The sequence below is a fragment of the Archocentrus centrarchus genome, chromosome 15 (genome assembly GCF_007364275.1).
Source record: "Archocentrus centrarchus isolate MPI-CPG fArcCen1 chromosome 15, fArcCen1, whole genome shotgun sequence".
Classification (NCBI taxonomy): Eukaryota; Metazoa; Chordata; class Actinopteri; order Cichliformes; family Cichlidae; genus Archocentrus; species Archocentrus centrarchus.
The window spans coordinates 11019462-11040015 of record NC_044360.1 but is presented as its reverse complement, the minus strand read 5'-3'; the positions used below and the strand labels follow the sequence as shown (position 1 = coordinate 11040015).

At 39.7% G+C, this 20554-nt stretch overlaps 1 protein-coding gene across 5 annotated transcripts in view; it reads right to left on the bottom strand.

Annotated features, from left to right (window-relative positions):
• Positions 1–961: 961 nt before the first annotated feature.
• LOC115793184 (equilibrative nucleoside transporter 1-like) overlaps positions 962–20554 on the bottom strand; it is a 44940-nt gene continuing 25347 nt past the window's right edge. For 4 of the 5 annotated variants that reach the window (XM_030748046.1, XM_030748043.1, XM_030748045.1 and 1 more), the window contains exons 2-13: positions 15691–15777; positions 15397–15478; positions 14383–14558; positions 13085–13224; positions 10852–10986; positions 9451–9548; positions 9070–9151; positions 8038–8123; positions 7640–7748; positions 6156–6241; positions 3945–4147; positions 962–2281 (exon numbers count right to left, since the gene is read on the bottom strand). In XM_030748046.1, coding sequence (XP_030603906.1) covers positions 2170–2281; positions 3945–4147; positions 6156–6241; positions 7640–7748; positions 8038–8123; positions 9070–9151; positions 9451–9548; positions 10852–10986; positions 13085–13224; positions 14383–14558; positions 15397–15478; positions 15691–15719 — 1338 coding nt within the window. In that variant the 5' untranslated portion in view covers positions 15720–15777 and the 3' untranslated portion in view covers positions 962–2169. Of the gene's footprint in view, positions 2282–3944; positions 4148–6155; positions 6242–7639; positions 7749–8037; positions 8124–9069; positions 9152–9450; positions 9549–10851; positions 10987–13084; positions 13225–14382; positions 14559–15396; positions 15479–15690; positions 15778–16685; positions 16836–20554 lie in introns of those variants that run through there. The other variant, XM_030748042.1, reaches the window with a different exon arrangement.

The following is a 20554-nucleotide window of genomic DNA, read 5'->3' as shown; positions in this document are numbered from 1 at the left end:
GACCGTAAGAGCCTTCATCAGGAATTCTGTGGGGATGTGGAAAACAGCACTAGAGGCCAATTGCTTATGTCACCATCAAGAGTGGGATTTACCAAGGAGATGCTCTGTCCCCACTGCTGTTCTGCATATGCTTGAACCCCACACAGCCAGCTCATTAACAAGACTGGCTGTGAATATTCCTACTAAATGTTCACAGTTGTTATATACTGTCTAAATTAATTGCTCATTAAACAAGAAAAATAATTCAACAAGGATAGTTTCTGAGCAGCTGGAATGGCGTAGAGAAGCTATGCTGGTAGCATTACAGTCTATGGAGCAGGAGGTCAGGGGTTCAAAACCCAACCAGGGCATACTTACAGTAATGGTCCCCAGGCTAGACCCCCCATGGTAACCAAGCCTACCTCAGAATATGCGAGAGACACATGAAGTCATACTGGCCCAGATTAACAAGGTTGAGGAACCAGGTCATTCTGATGATAAGTGGGCTACTGGAAGTAGAAGGTTACGGAATAAGTGGATGGCCCGTTGGAATGTAATCAAGAGGGGTTCCATGAAGAGGATGTGGGACTGGGGCAACATCCAAACTGATGGCGAAACAACTTGCGGCTCAGTGTTCCAACATACGAAGGAAACAACTGCTATTGCAACTAGAGATTGAGGAGGTACAACACAAACGCTACGGCAAGGGGGGAGCCAGGACGACAGGTCGGGGGGAGATTTCATCTTCCCCACACTCCCGAGATTGGGTACCAAGCCCCAATAATGAGTACGCTGAATACCAGAGCACCCCTCTTGCCTGAAAGTTAAGACATCACTGAAACATCACTGGTGGTCTTTACCTTACCCGTCTGTGTGATCTGAAGAGGTCAAAAAAATATAAATCACCCTGAGACAACTGCTGAATGAACAGGCATGTGAGGTGCTGCATTTCCAAAAATGTCCAACAAGAGGAGCCAAAGTCTTAAAAATCCACAGATTTACTTTATATTGAAATACAGCACATTAATGGCTTGTGTCAAGACTCCCACCCCAATTCAAAACACAGTATGGAAGGGTACACCGAAGTGCTTTTACACCAGCAGGATGTTACAATGTATATGAATAATGTGTACAATTAAAGCAGGCTTCTCTTTCTTTTGTAAAAAAAAAAAAAAAAAAAAAAAACTACACTTGCTATAAAACATTTTCATGAAAACATTTAAGAGAAAAGTTTTTTTTTTTCTTTTTGAGAGTTCCAATCTCACTCACAATGGCACATTTTATGCAACGTCACTGACAGCTGCATGTCTTGCATCTTCACGTAGCAATCAAAATCTCACGTTTCATCAGGTAGATACATTTTTTCAATTTTAACTGTTGCTGTAACATGTGAGATCATTTTATCTAAAACTACAAATTCTCTCCAAGACAAAGATTTAAAACTTCCACTTTATGATTCAGTCCATCTTTACATTCTTTGAGAGTTTACAGACGCATTTGTTGACGAAACAAAAGCGACCCCAGTAAAAACACAGAGAAGAGGAGTGAAGCAGTTCATTAGCTGTGTGATGGTCAGAGTTTCCCTTCAGAGTTCAAGATTTTACCGTGTTGTCTTCATTTATTTGGCTTGATCTGCATTAAAGGCTGCAACAGTCCGATGTGATTAATGGTCACCTTTCATGTCTGATGTCCAAACATATCAATGACTCAATGATCCACATAGCACCCTCTAAAAACCTCATTAATGACAGCTGTGTTATTAAACATTACTTCAAAAATATGACTGAAAGAAAATTTGACATTTTAATATTGAAAGCTTTATAAAAACTAAATTCTTTTTTTATAAAATAACATTTGATGACTGAGGCTTTGTTCACTGTTTTAAAGATACCTTAAAGAATCTCTGGTCTCTCTTCAAGTCCATTAAAACTTATTTAACACTTTTGGTTTTGATTTGCAGTCAAATAATCTGTCTGATCAGTGGTTATCAATTAGAAAATATCCACAAAAACAAGAGAAACACAAGTTTGCACATCGTGCTGCTCAGTTTGGAGAAAAAAAACAGTTCTCGTCAGCTAGATGAGTCTCTGCTGTGCAGTCTCTTCTCTTACTGAAAACTGCTCCCATACAGAATTGTGTTGGAGGGGAATGGTGGTCCATCTACATCTACTCGAGGTTCTACTGGAGGTTTTAGATCGCAGCCCGGAAACCAAAGGAGACGGCAGCTCCCAGTGCCAAGCCAAGGGACAAGAAGAAGGCCATGATGGCCCCCGCCGTCTCTGCCTCATGTTGCGACACCTTCCTGAAAGGAGACAGAGGGTTGAAATCTATTAACAATGAAGGGTTACAGGAGCGTCGGTTTTGCTTTAGTGCCTTTTGAGAACCAGCACACAAACATATTTAAGAACTGAAATTCAGGTAATGTTTAAGGGAAACTATCCACAGAGTCCAAAATGTTGTGTGTACCAGACTGTCAGTATGATTTTTAATGCTTTAACATTTGAGTCTGTGAGGATGGGTTAGGCTTAGGGAGCTAGCTAGTGGTCACTAGAGGAAATGCAGATTTGGGAACATGTAGGACATGTGCTTCAACTGGTAGCAGCAAAGTCTGGTAGCTCGGATCTTTTTTTGTTGTATTTTTACAGATTTTTTTTTAATCAAGTACTGATGGATACCTCTGTGAGAGAACCGTTTACTCAAGAGAAGAGCTTTTTTTCCACGGAAATGGAGCAAATCTGGAAGACACCACCGTAATCCAGCTGTGATAAAGAGGTGTGTTCGTGGTTGCTGTGCTGGTGCAAAGATAAAGGCTTGGAAGTGGAGATATAAGCCCTTTCTGCCAACTGTCATCATGGGAAATGTCAACCCAACAAAAGTGATGAGCTGGTGTTTTACTGAAACACAGTTTAATCAAAACATCTCAGACTCTAATGTGGATCTACCTGGTTTCCACCTCACACGGTCAGAATTGCTGGCAAGTGTCTGGCTTTATTTGTGAACCGGAGATGGTGTAATCCTGCACATATCACTAGGAGTCAAGGACAAGACGTGTTGCCCTGGTATTGAATTATTGGCAGCTGGTATGCAACCGTATTATGTACCAAGAGAATTCGGCCATATCTTAAAACTTGTACATGCCACCCAAGGTAACTGCTGAATAATACAAGAGTTTCTCCATGAAACTGTTGCTAAGATCCAGAGGCACTCTTCATAATTTCAGGAGACTTCAATCATGTTTCTCTCTCGTCCTCCCTGACTGGACTCACAATTTGTTGACTGTCCTACCAGAGAAAATAAAACCCTTGATCTGCTGTATGCCAATGTCAAAGAAGCTTACAGAGCTACTGTCTTACCACCACTTAGCACATAACCAGTTACCACCACAGATGCCATCCCGAACAACTCTGATCACCCACTTTATAACATCTTTGTGGAACAAAAAGACATCAGTACTGGGAGACTCCTCTCTCCGTGTTACAACAGCGAGATACAGAAAGTCATTTGTACCCACAGCCTTCAGGCTTTTCAGTTGTCATGCAAACACCAGATGAGCTATGTCAGACACATGAATTTCCCTATGGGATGGCCTGGACATCCACTGGTTACACCAGAAGCCCAGAAAAACTCACTGTTGCTCTCAGAGGCCAAGTCAGCTGATGGTGTGTGTATGAAGTTAACAGCTTTCATATTTAACAGAAAATTATTGACTTACTATTGACTTCTAAAGATCCTGTTAGGGGCATTTTTAAGGTTTGAAGACACCCTGGAGTAAGAAATTTATGGACTCTGATGGACCGTTTTAAAAGCAGCCTTTGAAGCCACAAGACTTTGCACAATACACCATAAGCCAACAATGATGCATAAAATCGATGGTTTTCCACTTCTAGGGGTGGTCTCAATCTCCTCATCTGAGTTAAAGCCTACATTTCCTACAAGTGTGCAATCTGTATGTGTGCAGTCCTTACTTGGGTCCAAAGCACATGCAGAGGCTGGCCAGGTATCCATTGGAAAAGGAAAAGAAGATCATGAAGATGATGTACCAGGCGTCATGGCTGAACCACGCGGTTTGTAAAGTTTCACGAGGCTGGACGTTACAGAGCATGAAGAGGGGGATGAAGATGACCCGCAGGCCCACAAGAATAGGAAGCCAGATGCTGTCTTTACCCGGCTAGAGAGAGAGAGAGAGATATGCACAGGGTTAACCATGGGATCGAAAACCTGTAACAGAGTTTTGATTGATTTTATTTCAAATGTGTACACGAACAGAGGAAAAAAAGAAAAAAAAAAAAATCTGCTGTTGGGGTAGCAAGATGATATGACAGTAATACGATAAACTGCAACTATATTGATGATAAAGTTTGTGTACAACTGATTCCCTGTGTGTTAAATGTGGTTTATTTAATATGTGGAGAGAAAGCAGGTGAAGACATGCAGCAAAGGGCTGCGGGTTGGACTCAAACCGCTGCCTTTTTCTGGCATACACCCCTTTAGAGAATCACTGCTCAGAGAGAGAGAGCTCTGTAATCCCCCCCATGTCAGTTTTATAAGATTAATATCACGTGCCTTTACAAAATTCATTTCTTGATGCACTCTTGATTCATTTGACCTTTGAATAGGCTCAGGTTGAAGTAACTCAGTAGCACAAACGTAGATGTGGAATAACAAAGAGAGGAAATCACCATCACCAGTCTGTTCTCTGATGATTTTATAAAAGTATCACATGATGTTGCAGCAGCTGACTACTGTTAACTGCAGCAAGAAGCTGCATTCCAGCAGACTGTGTCATGAACTGTACTCAGTTTGTCAATTAGTTAACTTCCAAGTAACACAGGAAACTGACCACTTTAATACGTCATTCTGAGGAAACTATCAAAGATGTTTTACCAGAAAGGAAGCAACGAATCGCTGAAAAAGGGCAGCACTAGAAGAGTCCAACACCCACCAAAAAAAAGTCTGACATTGCTATGCGGATCAAGCTCTCACTGCTGGGACTGAATGACTTGTAACAATGGGCCAGACACCCTCACCCCTGCAGCACCCCCCACAGGATACTCTGAGGGGTGCAGTCGAATGTCTTCTCCAGATCCACAAAACACATGTAGACTGTGTTCTTAGACTGAATGTGAAGTTAGGGTAAGTAAAGCCAGATAAAGAAAAAAATAATCCTAGGGGTGTTGCGCTTGCTTTGTAGTGCCAGCCTCACACTAAGAAAAGACTCCACAACCTGTCCATAATGGGCCAAATGGGATACAGGTAAGAAACTGAGGGCTCAAGAACATACTGAACTAGGGATGCACCAATTGTAAAATCCTTAGTTGATACCAGTTTGGCTGATATCAGCCTTTTTAATTTGTTGCAAAATATTTTGCATAAAAGTAACTGACCTATTTTAAAGTCAGCTTTTTTTGAACATTTAGCAAAACTGATGAAACAAAGCAGATAAACACTGGTCACTGGCATCAGTAAAAGCCACTTTATTTGCCAATACCAGTCAACAGGGCCAATATCAGAATTAGCCAGAAATGCTTTCACAGTCCGAGAGGACTTCCTGGCCATTTAACGATTTCCCAGCAGGCATTGTTCATCCCGATGCTAGGGAAGAATGAGCAAACCCTCAAAAACCAGTCATTTTTCCTGACTCCTAAACTTCCTTTACACACACACACGCGTGCGCGCACACGCACACACACACACACACACACACACACACACACACACACACACACACCTCCAATACAAATTCTCTGATTTCAACATAAAAGCTAGTCTCTGAGTGACTTTTTGTTTTTCCACCATTCCTCTCTCAGTTAATCATTCATGGGGAAACGTTTGCTGTAGCCAAAAGATTTCCTTAAAATGTGTTTTTAATAAATGCATTTAAAAAAAAAGGTATTTATAATCAAGAGTGCTCATCATTTGGCTTGTTATCAGGGAGAAGGCAAAGTTCAAGCACTGGTCACTATATCACTGCATATTTGTACATTTGAAAACATGTTCAAGTAGTGCATTTGTGAAGCTGCAAACACAAAGCTCCAAAGGCTGGCTCTGAACCAGACAGTTCACCAAGCCTGAAAAATGGGCTCGACGGCTAAACTGAGTTTCAATCCAGGCTTTCAGCTTCCTGGTGTGACCTCACTGATAATTTTGGTAAAATGTGAAATTTGTGATTTACTGACCCACATACAAACGGCCGTCAGACTCCTGCCAGCCCAGTCCATAATGTTGAAGAGAAGGAAACACGACACCGGGATGAAGTACTTTTCTGAAAAAGGATCAAAACAAACAGACTGTAGTCAAGAGCAACAAGACTACAGAGGCGTTTTCTTGAAATAAAAATACACAGGAAACAAAAACTTGTGCTTCCTTCAGAGGTGCAGATAAAATGTGCTTCTCTCTTTTATGGAGGACCCCAGAAATTAATCCCAAGAGCATCAAAGTAACCAAAGTAATTTCTAAAACTGACTTGGTGACAGTTTTTCCCCCTTCCTGCTGTGACTTCAGGTCATGTGACAGACTCTGTGATGCATTAAGGAGCAAACATTAAACATTACAGAAGAGAAGAAAAGAATCCATCATAAAATACACATTTTCAGGACTTATTTTATCCACTTAAAAGAACAGAAGTAATCTGGTGTTCATAAAAGAAGTCTCACCCACAGTATTTTCAATTGGAACTATGCAGATCTGCAATGAGCACAAAGGTCAGGTTTGACTTGGTGACTCTGCAGCATTTTCACACATGAAAGTCTGGATTCTGGATATTTTCCACAGCACTGCTAAAAATACTCTGTTTGGTTTTGAAACATTTGGGACTGCAGCTCATGTGTGAAAATAACTTCTGAGAAAATGAGCGGTCATTTTACCGCCACATACCACTGTGGATATAAAAGCCTTTCAAAAAACACATTTGGTATGCATGTCCACCAGGCATGCCTAGTTTTTAACCATAAACAGAAAAATTGTGTGAATATGTTTTAATCTGAAGACTTTCTTGGCCCTCAGACTAAGAAAATGCCATTATGGAAAAAAAAAAAAAAAAAAAAAAAAAAAAGAAGACAATTCTAATTAATAATCTCAATTATTTTATTTTTTGACAATTGACTTTACTAAGCTCATAAACAATACTGTTTTTGTTTGTTTTTTAAATACCAGAGCAGGTTTAATTTGGAATGCAAAAAACAAAAGTGAGAGCTTCATGGGAAAAATGAATGCAAAAAAGAGTAATCTTTTTATCCAATTACTTTGTTTTTATAATGATCGCCAAAATCTTGAAATGAAATTCAATAACTTGCCCAGCCCTTAAAAATTTCCCATATTACTGTTGGAGCTTAGTGGCTCTATAGTGTAGTGGTATACACATTTGCTAACAAGCAAAAGAGTCCCAGTTTAATCTCAGGAGGAGATACAAATCCCTTTGGGGTTGCATCCGGAAGGGCATCCAGCATAAAACTCTGCCAAATTAAACATGGGGAATTACCCGCGGTGGTGAGTCCTTGCAAATAAGGGAGCAGTTGAAAATAGCTTCCATTACTGTTGGAGTTTAGGAGTTAAAAACTCTTCATAACAGTCATCCAACTCCAATATCAGATTCTCAGAGCTCCTGGCTCACTGATTACTGTAACAGTAAAGCTTTGTAGAAAAGGAAGACCTGCAGACTCACCCCAGGCACTTCCATTAGCAACTATCGACTTGACATCAACGGTCACGGCTGGAAAAACTCCAATGGTGACAGTGAAGATAAAGCACACAGACAGAGCCATCACCCAGATCTGATTAGAGCACAAGAAGAGCTTTATCAATATTATGTAACCAGTCTAATGTCTGTCACACAGGTAGAAAATGCTTATGAGCACATAATATCTGACTTGTGATGGGATGGCTGGCTGCATAGCTTCAGTTTTAATTGGTTAACGTGATAGAAATTTCTGTAACTGAATATACAGCATTTATGACTGAAAGAAAAACATTGAGGACTGCTGTTTGCTTTAAAAATCTACCAAGTGAATTTAAATATTGCAAACGTTTAGATGGTAACAAATCCAGTATTAAGTGTCTCACCTGTCTAAAAATGTTAAACACAGACACGGTGGGTTTGGTTTCATCCTCCATCAAATTCACCACCGGTCGCTTTTCAGCTACACTTTCTGGGGAGAAAAAGAAAAGAAAAGAAAAAAAGCTCTCCATCATTTCATTGGTCAAGCAGCACCTGGAGCTTGGAGCATCATTACCATGTTTGAGTGGGTGCACATACAAGATTCCCATTGTTATATGTTATATGACACAGGGTTCCCATTAGGCACTCCTACTCGCTACAATATTACACTGGTCCATCAGGTTCAGCCAAACATAAACTGAAGCAAAAACCTTCAGACCAAAACCAACTGAGTAAGCACTCTTGAAACAACATGTCTTCGCATTTATATTCTCCAAAATCAACAGCACTACAGGAATCCGCCTCCACCGTGGATGCCTGTAGCGCCGTCCACTCACTACAATGCTAATCATGCAGTTTCACCATATGTGCAGCTGATAGCAAAGCTCACAATAATGTTTAAGCTAACAGCAAACATGAGCTCCAAATTGCATTTATTGAAAACAGGTTTATATACAATCTGCAGTTTTTTGAGATTCTGGATCAGTTTAAATTTCGTTTTGTTAAAAACGATGAAACACGGATGCAGTAAAACCACCCTGACATGGAAAAAAAAAAAAGAGAAATTTCTAGTATTAATGCAACATCCAAGAGATCAGATTCATGCTGCAGATGCATTCAAGGAAAACTGAACTGAGAATTTAAAGTGGGGCGCAGACACGTGTAACTTTGAAACTCTTCGTGTGATGTCAGTTCCTGAGTATTTGTACAGCCTGAGTTACACCAATGTTACACTTTCTGCATCTGCAGCATGTGAGATGCAAAAATCTGTTGTGACTTCACAGTGAAAAACATCTGTGTGGTTTTCACTGTTCATAAATTGTGCTGCTTTTTTTTTTTGCACACATCATAAAGACACATCCACAGTTTCATGCTTTCATTTTTTTATTTTTATTTTTTAATATAAATAAGCCGGCCTGTGAGAATCCTTTATGTACCTTTTTTTAGTAAGTCCATCTTGTTCTCCTCATCAGCTGATGGTGTGGCTCTACTAGTCTCCATGTAGTACTGGAAGAACTCCTGTTAAAAACAGCAACCATAATGAGCTGATTCCACTGAGCCAGAAGGACGAGGATGAACAACATGTTCCCTGATAAGCTGTAAATTTTCCCTGCCATGTGTTTCCTATTACTCAAGACATTTCACGTAAGCTTGCAAGTGTTTTCTAAAGAAATTTAAATGTGATACATTTGGCAGTAGATGTAAAACAAATAAATTGTGTTTATAAGAAAAGAAAAAAAAAAAAAAAAAAAAAAAAAAAAAACAGAGAAAGGAGAAAAATCTGGGGAAAAGGTTACATTTATAGACTGTAGTCTTACCATCCTGGGAAGCGCGAGGTAGGACATTATAGCCAGAAGAATCACAATACAGGCTGTGATAAAGTAACCAAAAGCGCTGTCCTGCAATTCTGATCCAGCTGAAGACAATGACACAGACTCATTAGTGTGTTATGTTGTTACTGGGGAACTTCAAGAACAATCAGTCTGCGCCTCCCACCTAATCCCCTCAGAATCAGCTGGTTTATTTCTCTAATAACTTAAGTATATTTTATGAAGCCATAGAAAAATGTCACCTCCCTGCTATGAAAATGTTTAGAATTACAAGTCCCTGAAGTACACAGGGGTCGGCTGAAATTTTGTGCTTTTAAATTTCACCTAATTTTTTCCAGCCTTCATAACCTCTGAAGCACAGGACACAGCCATATTACATTTTCAGGGCTGGAAAAAAAAAAAAAAAAACGCATTGAATAGTTTAAAAACTGCAACCAAATCAATTTTACTCACACTCTAAACATCACAGCCTGAAGCCAAAATCTTGTTTTTCTTCAGAATGGTGTTTTCTAAACCAGCTCTGAGCATCAATATATTGGGATAGAGCATAGTTTCAATAGCAAAACTGCACCAATTGAATGTCTCTCACATAGATAACAGAAACAAGTATTGGTAACCTGGATGAACCACTGCTTCACTCTGTGAATAACCACCTTATCGTAAGAAGAGCATGATGTCTGGGACAAACTGCCCCTGGTAAAGTAACCCAAGGCAAACTGTTCCTGGGTGAGGGGCCAGAGAATGTGTGATGACCCTTATGAAGAGGAAATCCAGGGACTAAGTAAGCTCACCTGGAGCAGGGATACGGGAGGGGCCACACCTGGGAGCCCTGGCCTCATTGGCGAGCACCTGACAGCTGAACTTAATGGCAAATGGGGCCCAGCTAGAACTTAAGCCACATGGGTCCATCCTCCTGTGGGCCCACCACCTGCAGGAGGAGCCGTACAGGTCTGGCATTTTGTGGCAGTGGCCCTGGTGGTCCGGCCCTTAGATGCCCGAAATGGATTTAGGGATGGGTTTTTCCCCTGTTTATTTTTGGACCATTCAGTGGAATAAACTTCAAAAGGGCATTTAGGGTAAGTTACAAATGCAGTAACTCCATGTGAGATATGTTACAACATATGAAAGATGTCTTTACCTGCATTTTGATACTAAGTTCAACTTCTAGCTGTGATTCAATTGGTTTAAAAAAAAGAATAAAAAATTCTAATATGGTCATATTCACAATATGAAGATAAAATTTAGCATGGCTTCATTTAATATACAAACGTTATTGCACATAAAAAGTAAGCCAATCCTGAGGAGGGTCAGAACTTTTCCTGACTATAAGGGATCACACCTGTATATTGTCTAATCACAGAGCTGATTTGTAGTTTGTGTGAGACATACAGGCCAGTGCGCAGATCATGGAGAAAGCAGCGAAGGTGCCAGCCAGTCCCTGCCCACTCATGATGGGAGTGGTGTACGAGGCAGGTAGAATCCCTGCCAGCCCAAACAGACTGCCCTGGAAAACTGCCCCGAACGCTGGCAATGGATGAGAAAAGAAAGAAAAGGAGAGAGAGAAAAAAAAAAAAAACGCATTTTAGGAATTACTGTACAGAGTCACTCTGACTCTGAAACACAAAGAAACTGATCCACAGCCACACAGAAAGGATCGATAAAAAAGTGAGAGAAATAACACCTATCACAGATCCAAGTATTTTTAAGTGTTAACTTAAAAATACTTTTCTGTCATAACTTTTCTGTCATTTTAATTGTCTCTCTTTAGCAAAGTTTTTGCCAGTCAAGACTTTTCAGACAAATTCTCACCACACTAAATGTGTTACAACATGTTACAAAGAAGTTAATATTTGCATTAGACTTGAAACATGTGAAACTGAGAGGAATTTGCTGACACAAATATCAAAGCCTTAAGGTCATCACGTCCTCCCCTCTAAACCAAACATGATGGGCTGTTCCACATGCGGTCCTGGAGGTCAGGACTAGCCCACTGGGGATACAGAAGGGGGTGAGAGCTTATTCCTGCTGCTCTGTGACTCATTGTAAGCAAACAAATACTGTGAGACTGCAGCCTGTGTTTTGCTATGAGGACATGAATGCATGTCTCTGTGTGTGAATTTTCTCAACACGGTCGATGAAGATGATTTTGGAGGGAGGAGATGTTGGAAATAATCAATTATATGACTTCAACATGGAAATGTTTCTTTGGGCTCCTTGGTATGTGATTTGAGTAATTTGAGTTGAGTAGTGTAATGACTACTTTATTTTTTTAAAGTCTTCTAAAGCCAAGTTTTCACAAGTCTACCCGTGCTTTTTTTCATATTACACTCTTGGCAATGAAGAATCTTCAGTTGTAATTATAGTTGTAACTGAGGCTCTAGAAGAGAGAACATCGTCAGAGAGACAAAAAGTTTATCTCTGCACTCCAAACATCCCAAATATGTTTAGAACTTCAAATGAACTTTATGAAATTAAACTAAAGTTCAAAAAAACTCCATTTAACCAGTGATTTATTTTAGTGCAACTGTGACTATGAAGAAACATTTATATCTCACTTTGTAAGCCAGGGAGGGATAAGCAGCAGCTTTACACACGATTCATTTGAAGTGTGGACGCAGAGTGGAGTGTGTGCGTTTCCTCCCTACGGAAAGAGGATTAAGGCCACTGAAAGAGAAAATGGTGGACAGATTTCTGACAATCTCAGAATTCTGACAAAAAGTCATCGTTGCTCGCTGACAACAGTAACTGCACAGCAACTGGTGCTTTCACATGCAGTCTCCAAAAACACCTGAAAAAGTCGCTAGATTTGTCGCTAGTCACTTTTTTGAATTGAAAAAAGTTGCTAGAGAGGTCTGAAAACTCTCTAAATATAGCAACAAAGTCACAAAGTTGGCAATAATGCAAAGGAACTATAGAGGAAACGATCGAGCAATCATCATGGGGATTGTGGGTGTTGCACTACTGCAGTGAGACTGCCACACTTCGGGTTTTTTGGGCGAACAGGGACACTAATCTGAGCGGTAAGAAGAAATGTAGAGGGACCGCACTAGGTGTTGGAATGCATCTATTACTTGCTGGGGGAATTTGTCCCTGTTGTTAATGTTTGAAGTGAGTTCGAATCAATATATGGTTTTTGATTCCTCCATCAGCTTGCAAAGAGGTCATGTAATTGACTGGCTGTGGAAATTTAATAGATTCTGCACCACTTACTGGACATGCAGCTGAACACATCCTCTAACATCTGTTTCAACTCCAGTGCTACAAGTGCAGATTTAGATAAGCTTTAACACCTCATACCACAATACCTGCATTCTTTTTAAGCTCCTTGTTGTTTCATATTTAAATTTTGATTTATTAAAATGATATTTTATACTTTTTTTTGGAATGGGTTAAATACATAGTTTCTTCTTGTTCTTACATTTTACTGTTATTTCTGGTCATTTTATAAACAAAAGGTTTATATGCTCCAGCTCAATGCACACATTCAAAGAACCAATGTCTAAAGCTGCTCTTGTTATCAAACAGGCTAGTTAAGGATGGGTGGTTATGTTTTGTATCTTGTACGCCTTTCTACATTTCTTCCTATTGTTTTCCCACCGATTTCTAAGCATTAGGCACTCACAGTTGATGCAGACAATTTTGACCATAGTAAGGACGAAGAAGGGCAGAGGGTCCACATCCACTTTGACAAACACCGCTGTCAGCAGAAAAACCACCAGGATGACTGTCAAGCTGCCCAAGATCCGCAATTTCTGAGGAATCCTGAAATTGCCAAGGAGTAAGCACATTTAAAAACCCACCAGTAACCATCACACTGGTTTCTACACAAGTGATCACGCTATCTGAAAAGAACATTAGTCCATACTGAAAGCACGTAAACATGACCAAGTTATTGCTCTTCAAAGAAACAAAAAAATTGCAAAAAAAAAAAGTGCAAGTGAGTCAATTCTGGTGAAAAAGTTTTTTTGTTTTTTTTTGTTTTTTTAAAATCACAAAGTCAATTTTCTCTCTTTTTGAAAGAACAGGAATAGATGGAAATGATATTAAAAAAAAAAAAAAATCAGGAAGAAAAGTGGTAAAACTGCTGAGGGAGAAAACACAGAGAGAGACGGAGGGGAACCAAAGAAGAGAAAATCTGAATCATAAGCAGGAAGAGGTAAAGAAGATGCATGAAGTAGAGACCATAAATAACATTCCCGAGTAAGCTTCTGCAGGAGAAGGGTTCATTGTGGTCAAAGGCCACCCGAGATATTTCCTCAATCCTACTCTAATTAAACCAAACACACTAAACATAAGCTCACATAACAGGATCATGTTACTTACAGTGGGATGGGGTGACAGAAGGGTAAGGGTAGGAAAAGTTTACACTGTGCACATAAGGTCTTAAGTACACAATTTTTTCTGTATTAATTTAAAAAAACAAACAAACAAAAAAAAAAAACAGTTACCATAAAATTACTTCAAGTAGTGAGAATAATTAGAAATTAGACAAAAGCTCAAGCCTGACTGAGAAAATGTGGGAAAAAAAACCCTCTTAAATTACTTTCACATTTTGTTGTGTGTTGTTTTTGGGTCTTTTTTGTTTTTGTTTTGTTTTTGTTTGTTTTTTTTGGGGGGGGGGCTGAAAGAGAACCGATGGCGGGATTCATGTCAGGCTTCAGCCAATCAAATCACATTTAGAGCAGGTAAGAAGTGGAAAGGGCACAGCAGGAGGACAGACATAAAATGTACAAAATTAAAACTGAGAAGTAAATGCTATTGTTTAATTATAATGCAACTGTTATGATTGCTATGACTGTTTAATCCTGACTCATGTTCTCTCAGATGATTTCTCACTTCAGTAGAAATATTTATAGTTTGCCCTTTAACACATCCACAATTTACACAGAGCTTTTTATTAGCCTGGGGGTAGTTAGATACCTCTGGTGTATGAAGGAGTTGAGACAGGTGAAAATGAGCAGAGGCACCATGGCACACAGTGTCATCACGTTGTTAAACTTGGACTCCAGCACACTGCGATGTTCTCCAGCCGTCACGTTAGCCGTCCAATTGGAGGACAGCTCAGTGGGCGGGTCCTTCAGTCTGCTGGTGAAGTACTGAAGAAAAGACACACTTACCACAATGGTTCTCCTGTAAATCAGCACTACTATGGAGTCACAGGGTTGTGTCACATGAATGTAATTTGCAGACAGTCACAACACAAACTAAACTTTTCCTGCAGCATTTCAGGAACCATCTGTTGATTAGGGTTTACAAAGACTAAGAAGAGTTTCTGCCTCATGGGTGTCGGATTTATTGTGGGACTGCTGCAAAAACTGAAGGTAAAAATATGGAGCCAAACTAAACTGAATTAATATGATTTTTGTAGGGAAAATAAACAAAAGTTTGCTGATGGTATCAAACAGGGCTGTGCAATGAATCTTTTAATTTAAATTAAAATTATGGCTTCCAGTGAATACTAAAGCAAAACACTCCTCACTGCTTTACTTTTGACGTTTCATGAAAAAGGCTGGAATCTTTGTTTCATGACATTAGAGAGGATCTTACTTAAAGTGGTTTTCAGTAAAATAAACCATAAAACCTATTTGTACTTTAACAAGAATTTCGTTTTAGGGTCCAGATGACCTCTCATGAGACATTAAAGCATTAAAAGCAAAGATTTTTCGCCCCTTAAAGCTCAGGAAGAATGGCTGGGATTAGGGAAACTACACCACTCAGAGAAATCCACCTGGATATTTTTTTTTTTTGGAAAGGCAAATCAGTCTGTTTTGTCAACCTTGCTCTAAGTGAAGCTTAACCTTTAATTTAACTACTTGTTAACCACAAAAGACCACTAGGGATCTTCTTTTGACTTCCTTCTGTCTCCTAAACCAGAGATAAACCGCATTCACCTGCAGACGTCCTCACAATTAAAAGATTACAGTTGTACTTTACCATTGTTGCCGTCATGAAGAAATTCCACGGTAAGAGGGTTCCCAAGCCCAGGATGAAGAAAATGATCCATACTGCATTGTATCTGGGAAAGGAGGAAAAGGAAATTCACATGAAGGCACATCAGTCAAGTCATTCATGTTCGTGTCAACAAACAAATTCCAACAATTTATACATTCAGACTCCAAACCAAATCTCAGCCTAAACATAATAAACAGAAAATATTAATGCTGAGCGGTCCTTGTCTCTATAATTTAACAAAGACAGTTTAATTTCTTTAAAAGCAGCTCCTCTTACTTGTCCCGAGGTGCGTTGATGGCCGTCATGATTCTTGTTAGAATACTGGAGGCTCGTGTTCAGTTTTGGATTATTGCACCAGTACGTCTGCAATACACAGATAAGAAATAAAAGTTTAGAGAAGTAAAAACGTTTAAGCATGAAAGCACAGATTGTTATCAGCAACCATCACTTTCTTTTTGTATTTACATATTTAACAGCGAGAGAGCTGCATTGTGGATACCCTAATATCCTCCACTTTCTTTTACACTGGATCGTTTTTACCTCTTTAAAATGTTTGCATTTCTCACATCTCCGCTCAACTGTACTCGAAGGTTTGTGATGTGTTTTGGAAGAAATGCACAGCCTATGATAACAAGTGTTTAAAAGTGTTTTTGTTCCACTGGTAACTTTATTTACACATTGGTTAAACTACTGCTGTAAATGAATTGCTTTACAAACCCAGAGTAGGATGAGCTATTTATAAAAGAAACAATTGGAGCTTCTGCCAGGAGGAGGTCAGAACAAGCTGGCACAAGCAGGCCATAGCAGCTACCCACTCCCAACTAGGGCACTAACTAGAAGAGGCACTGAGCTGTTATCTTATTAGGCTGCTTCTCCATTTTTTGGAGTCGCTTTGGTTTCAGTTTGGACCAGCTGGTCTCCACTACTAGTCTTTACCTACTCCACATGGCAACATTTTTACAGTTTGAACAGCTTTTTTGTTGCTGTTGTTGTTTCCAAGCATAAAAATCTGATCGATACAGAAATTTAGATAAAACTGAATCCAGTTTCCTCATTTATACAATATGAATAATCCCTTAGTCATTACAGAGCAACACAAACTAACCTCAAAGAGCAGTTTAACATTTAAGCAACAATCAGCCAGAGACATCTTGCCACAAAGTTCTGAAGATCTAAAGAAACATGCATCATTTCAGAGCACACTATTCCTCTTAAATATGATTTTTTTTTTTTTTTTTTTTTTAAAAAGGAACAAATGCAAAGAAACTTACTCAGAAGAGTTCAAGCACAGAGAGGCTCCTGCTTTCCACTGACCCGATCACACAAGGGCTGAACAAGCTCTGCATGCCTCACTTGTACTATACAGATGTTTAGTGGGCTGACACCCAAATGTCTTGTGACCAGCCCCGTTTGCGTCTCAGTGTCCATCCCTCCCTCTTTCCTCTACCTCGAGCATCGTGTTCTCCCGGACCCAGCTCTTCCTACACATTTTACATTTAATTTGAAGCACGTGATACTCTTTTCATACAGATTACTAGCTTTAAATAATTGAGCAAACAAAAATGAAGTGAGGCACGTTTTTTTAATTAAATTAATCCACTGAGCGTCCCCTCTGTTTGAGCCCATTTTTCTAATCTATATACCCATATGTCCCCATTTTATCCTATTTTTATCCTTCCATTTACCCCATGTGTCCTACTATCTGGTAATTTCTCACCTCATTTCACCAGCTTTTCCTCCTCAGCAGCTCTTTTTAATCAAGCTCAGTTTCTTGCCCTGCTCTCTCATATACACATCTATCACCTCCTCATCCCATTTCATTTTGTTCTCGTTGACTCTCTTGACTTATGCAGAACTATGTGTCCTCGCTCTCCTCATTTCAAATCTTTCTGCTCCAAATCTGATGGAAGACATGTGCTCAGATAACTGTGTGACACCATCTCCAAACAGAAATTCTTTACTAGAAGACATTTCCTCCTTTAAAAGCACAAAGCAATTTGGCATCAAATCAAGCTAAACAACACAAAGCAAAGTTTAGGTTGTCTAAATATCAATTATTTGTAATCAGAAAGACAGATAAGCAATATCTGGAACACAGATTTGTCATATAAATATAAACCATTAACAAGACCGGCTACGGATACCGACGGAATGGAGCAAACATCAGCCACCTCCTCTATATGGATGACATCAAGCTGTACGCCAGGCGTGAATGAGACATCGATTCACTGATCCACACCACTAGGATCTACAGCAATGACACTGGAATGTCATTCACAATGGAGAAGTGTAGTCGGATGGTGACAAAGAAAGTGAAGGTAGTCAGAACTGAGGGGATTGCACTACCAGAAGGCAACGTTGCAGACACTGAAGACAGCGACAAGTACCTTGGAATCCCACAGGCAAATGGGAACCACGAAGAGGCTGCTAGGAAAGCGCCAACCGCCAAGTACCTGCAGAGAGTAAGGCAAGTCCTGAAGAGTCAGCTGAATGGGAAGAGCAAGAACCTCACTGGGCTGAAAGACAGCACAGAGGTACTAATCAAGGCAGCACAGTAACAAGCTCTGAGCACAAGATCAATAGAGGCTGGCGTCTACCACACAAGGCAAGATCCAAAATGCAGGCTGTGAAGAGATGCCCCTGAGACAATCCAGCATATAAAAGTAGGGTGAAAGATACTACATGGAACACGATAACCAAGTGGCTGGCATAGTATACAAGAACATCAGTGCCGAGTATGACCTGGAAGTCCCGAGGTCAAAATGGGATGCGCCCCCCATAGGTGGTGGAGAATGACCAAGCTAAGATCCTATGGGACTTCCAGATACAGACAGACAAAATTGTGACGGCTAACCAACCAGACATCGTAGTGGTAGATAAGTAGAGGAAGAAAGCCATAGTGATAGACGTTGCAATACCAAGCGACAGTATGATCAAGAAGAAGGAACACAAGACGCTCGATAAATACCATGGGCTGAGAGAAAAGCTAGAGAGGCTGTAGAAGGTGAACAGTGGTCCCAAGGTAATTGGAACACTTGAGGCAGTAACCGCAAAACTGGAAGAATGGCTCCAGCAGATTACAGGAACGACATCCGAGATCTCTGTCCAGAAGGGCAAGCAGCTAAGATACAGCTCAGGACCCTAAGTGCAAGGGAAAAGGCGGAAGACTAGTGAGTGTCAGAACCACTATTCAGGATGAAACAACAAAGATCCATGAGTAAATCAGAAAGATGGCCACAACTGATCATATGCTTAGTGAATACCTCAGGTAGGCCCAAGCATGGCATATACCGCCAACAGACAGAAGAAGTGGCTGATATTGAAAAATCCTACCAATAGCTGGACAAAGACAGTACAGAGGTACCAATCATGGTTGCGGTGATAGATCTAACAATACCAAGTGATGGCAGCATCAGGAAGAAGGAACCCTAGAAGCTTGAGTAATACCAAGGCCTGAGAGAAGAGATAGAAAAGATGTGGAAGGTGAAGGCAACAGTGGTCCCCATGGTAATCAGAATACGTGGGGGAGTGTCCCCAGACTGGGAGACTGGCTCCAGCAGATTTCAGCAACGACATCTGAGATCTCTCTCCAGAACAATGTTAATTTTGACAGCAAATTTTGATTTAGTTTTAGTCATAGTCTTTTGACAAAAATGTAATTTAGTTTTAGTCATAATTTAGTCATCTAAATAGTTTTAGTTTTAGTCTAGTTTTAGTCGACTAATTAGCATAAGAATCTAGTCGACTAAATCTACAGTCAATTCAGTCAACTAAAATATAAAGGGTGTAAAATGTAAATGCTTTTCTTCAGTTCCCTTGAATTAGTCATTATACACACTTACACAAAATTAAACATTTATTAAAAGTTATGGAATATTATTAATGCTTGAATGCTTGTCACAACGTCAAAGGAGAAATGTGTCCATACATCGGCTCTTCTCTTTCTCCCTGCTGACATTGTCTATGTAAATGAGTTCTATCAGAAGTAACAGCAAATCACAGGCTAGCATGGCCTTCCCGCATTTAGATCAAATTTGTGCAACTGTACGTTGATTGGATGTTTTCCTAATTTGTCCCGCCCTGTCACAAAATTAAATCAGTTCTGATTGGATGTTTTTCTAACTCGTCCCTGCCTTTCCAAAATTAAATAAGTTCTGATTGGATGTCATCCCCGCCAAGCATTTTTGTCTCGTTTTCATTCGTTGATGAAAGTGCCAATTAATTTTGTTATCGTTTTTATCCTTTTAGGTAGGTTTTATTTAGGTATCGTCTCGTTTTTGTCATGAAAATAGGGTCAATAACGAAAACTATGACAAAAATAGTTTTTCAACAAAATTAACACTGCCCCAGAAGAGTACAGTGATGTCATGGTTTGCACACAACACAACTAATGTAGTGACCATAATGGGCCAATAAGCTGTTAGAAATAGAAATAGCCTAGCCTTCAATGCTTGCTACTTCTAAATATTACATTGTTTGAGCATTAGAGTAACAGAGAATCAAGAAATTAAGATCACATGACTGCATTTGTAACATTAGCAGAGAGGATTGTGACATTTACTGCAACTTCAGCAGACTCTCCCTTCTCTCATGAGCTCAGGTGGCACTGATGAGCCAAATAACAGTATGTCACGGTGAAGGCCACAAGAAAGGATACTGCTAACATGTCTTAATTGTTGAAAATTCTGCAATATCCAGAATATTTAATACATATTCCAGTCTCCTTCCTTTAGTCAAGAGAGAGTGCATGAGATGTGCACAGACAAATAAGCATGTGGAGAAAAGGATAATATGCTTTCACAAGTAAATTTATTGAACTAGAAAGTCCTCAGAAACAGTACAGTCATAAATAGACTGCCACCGCCTTATCACATATATGAATGTCTGAAGTTGATGAGCAAACAAAGAGTGCCTGTTAACATAAAAGCTCTTCTTTCTCAGAGTCAGGCATACAAAACATAACTGTTCTATGAACAATCTGAGCAGCATAAAAAGGTCAAAAAAGTGCAATGTCAGCGTAATCACATTTTATACGACAAACAAAAACAGGGTTAACTTTAAATCTTAAAGTTTTAAATACTTTAAAATTAACCAAAACTATCAACAGAATTGCACCAAGTAAACATACTAGTATACAATT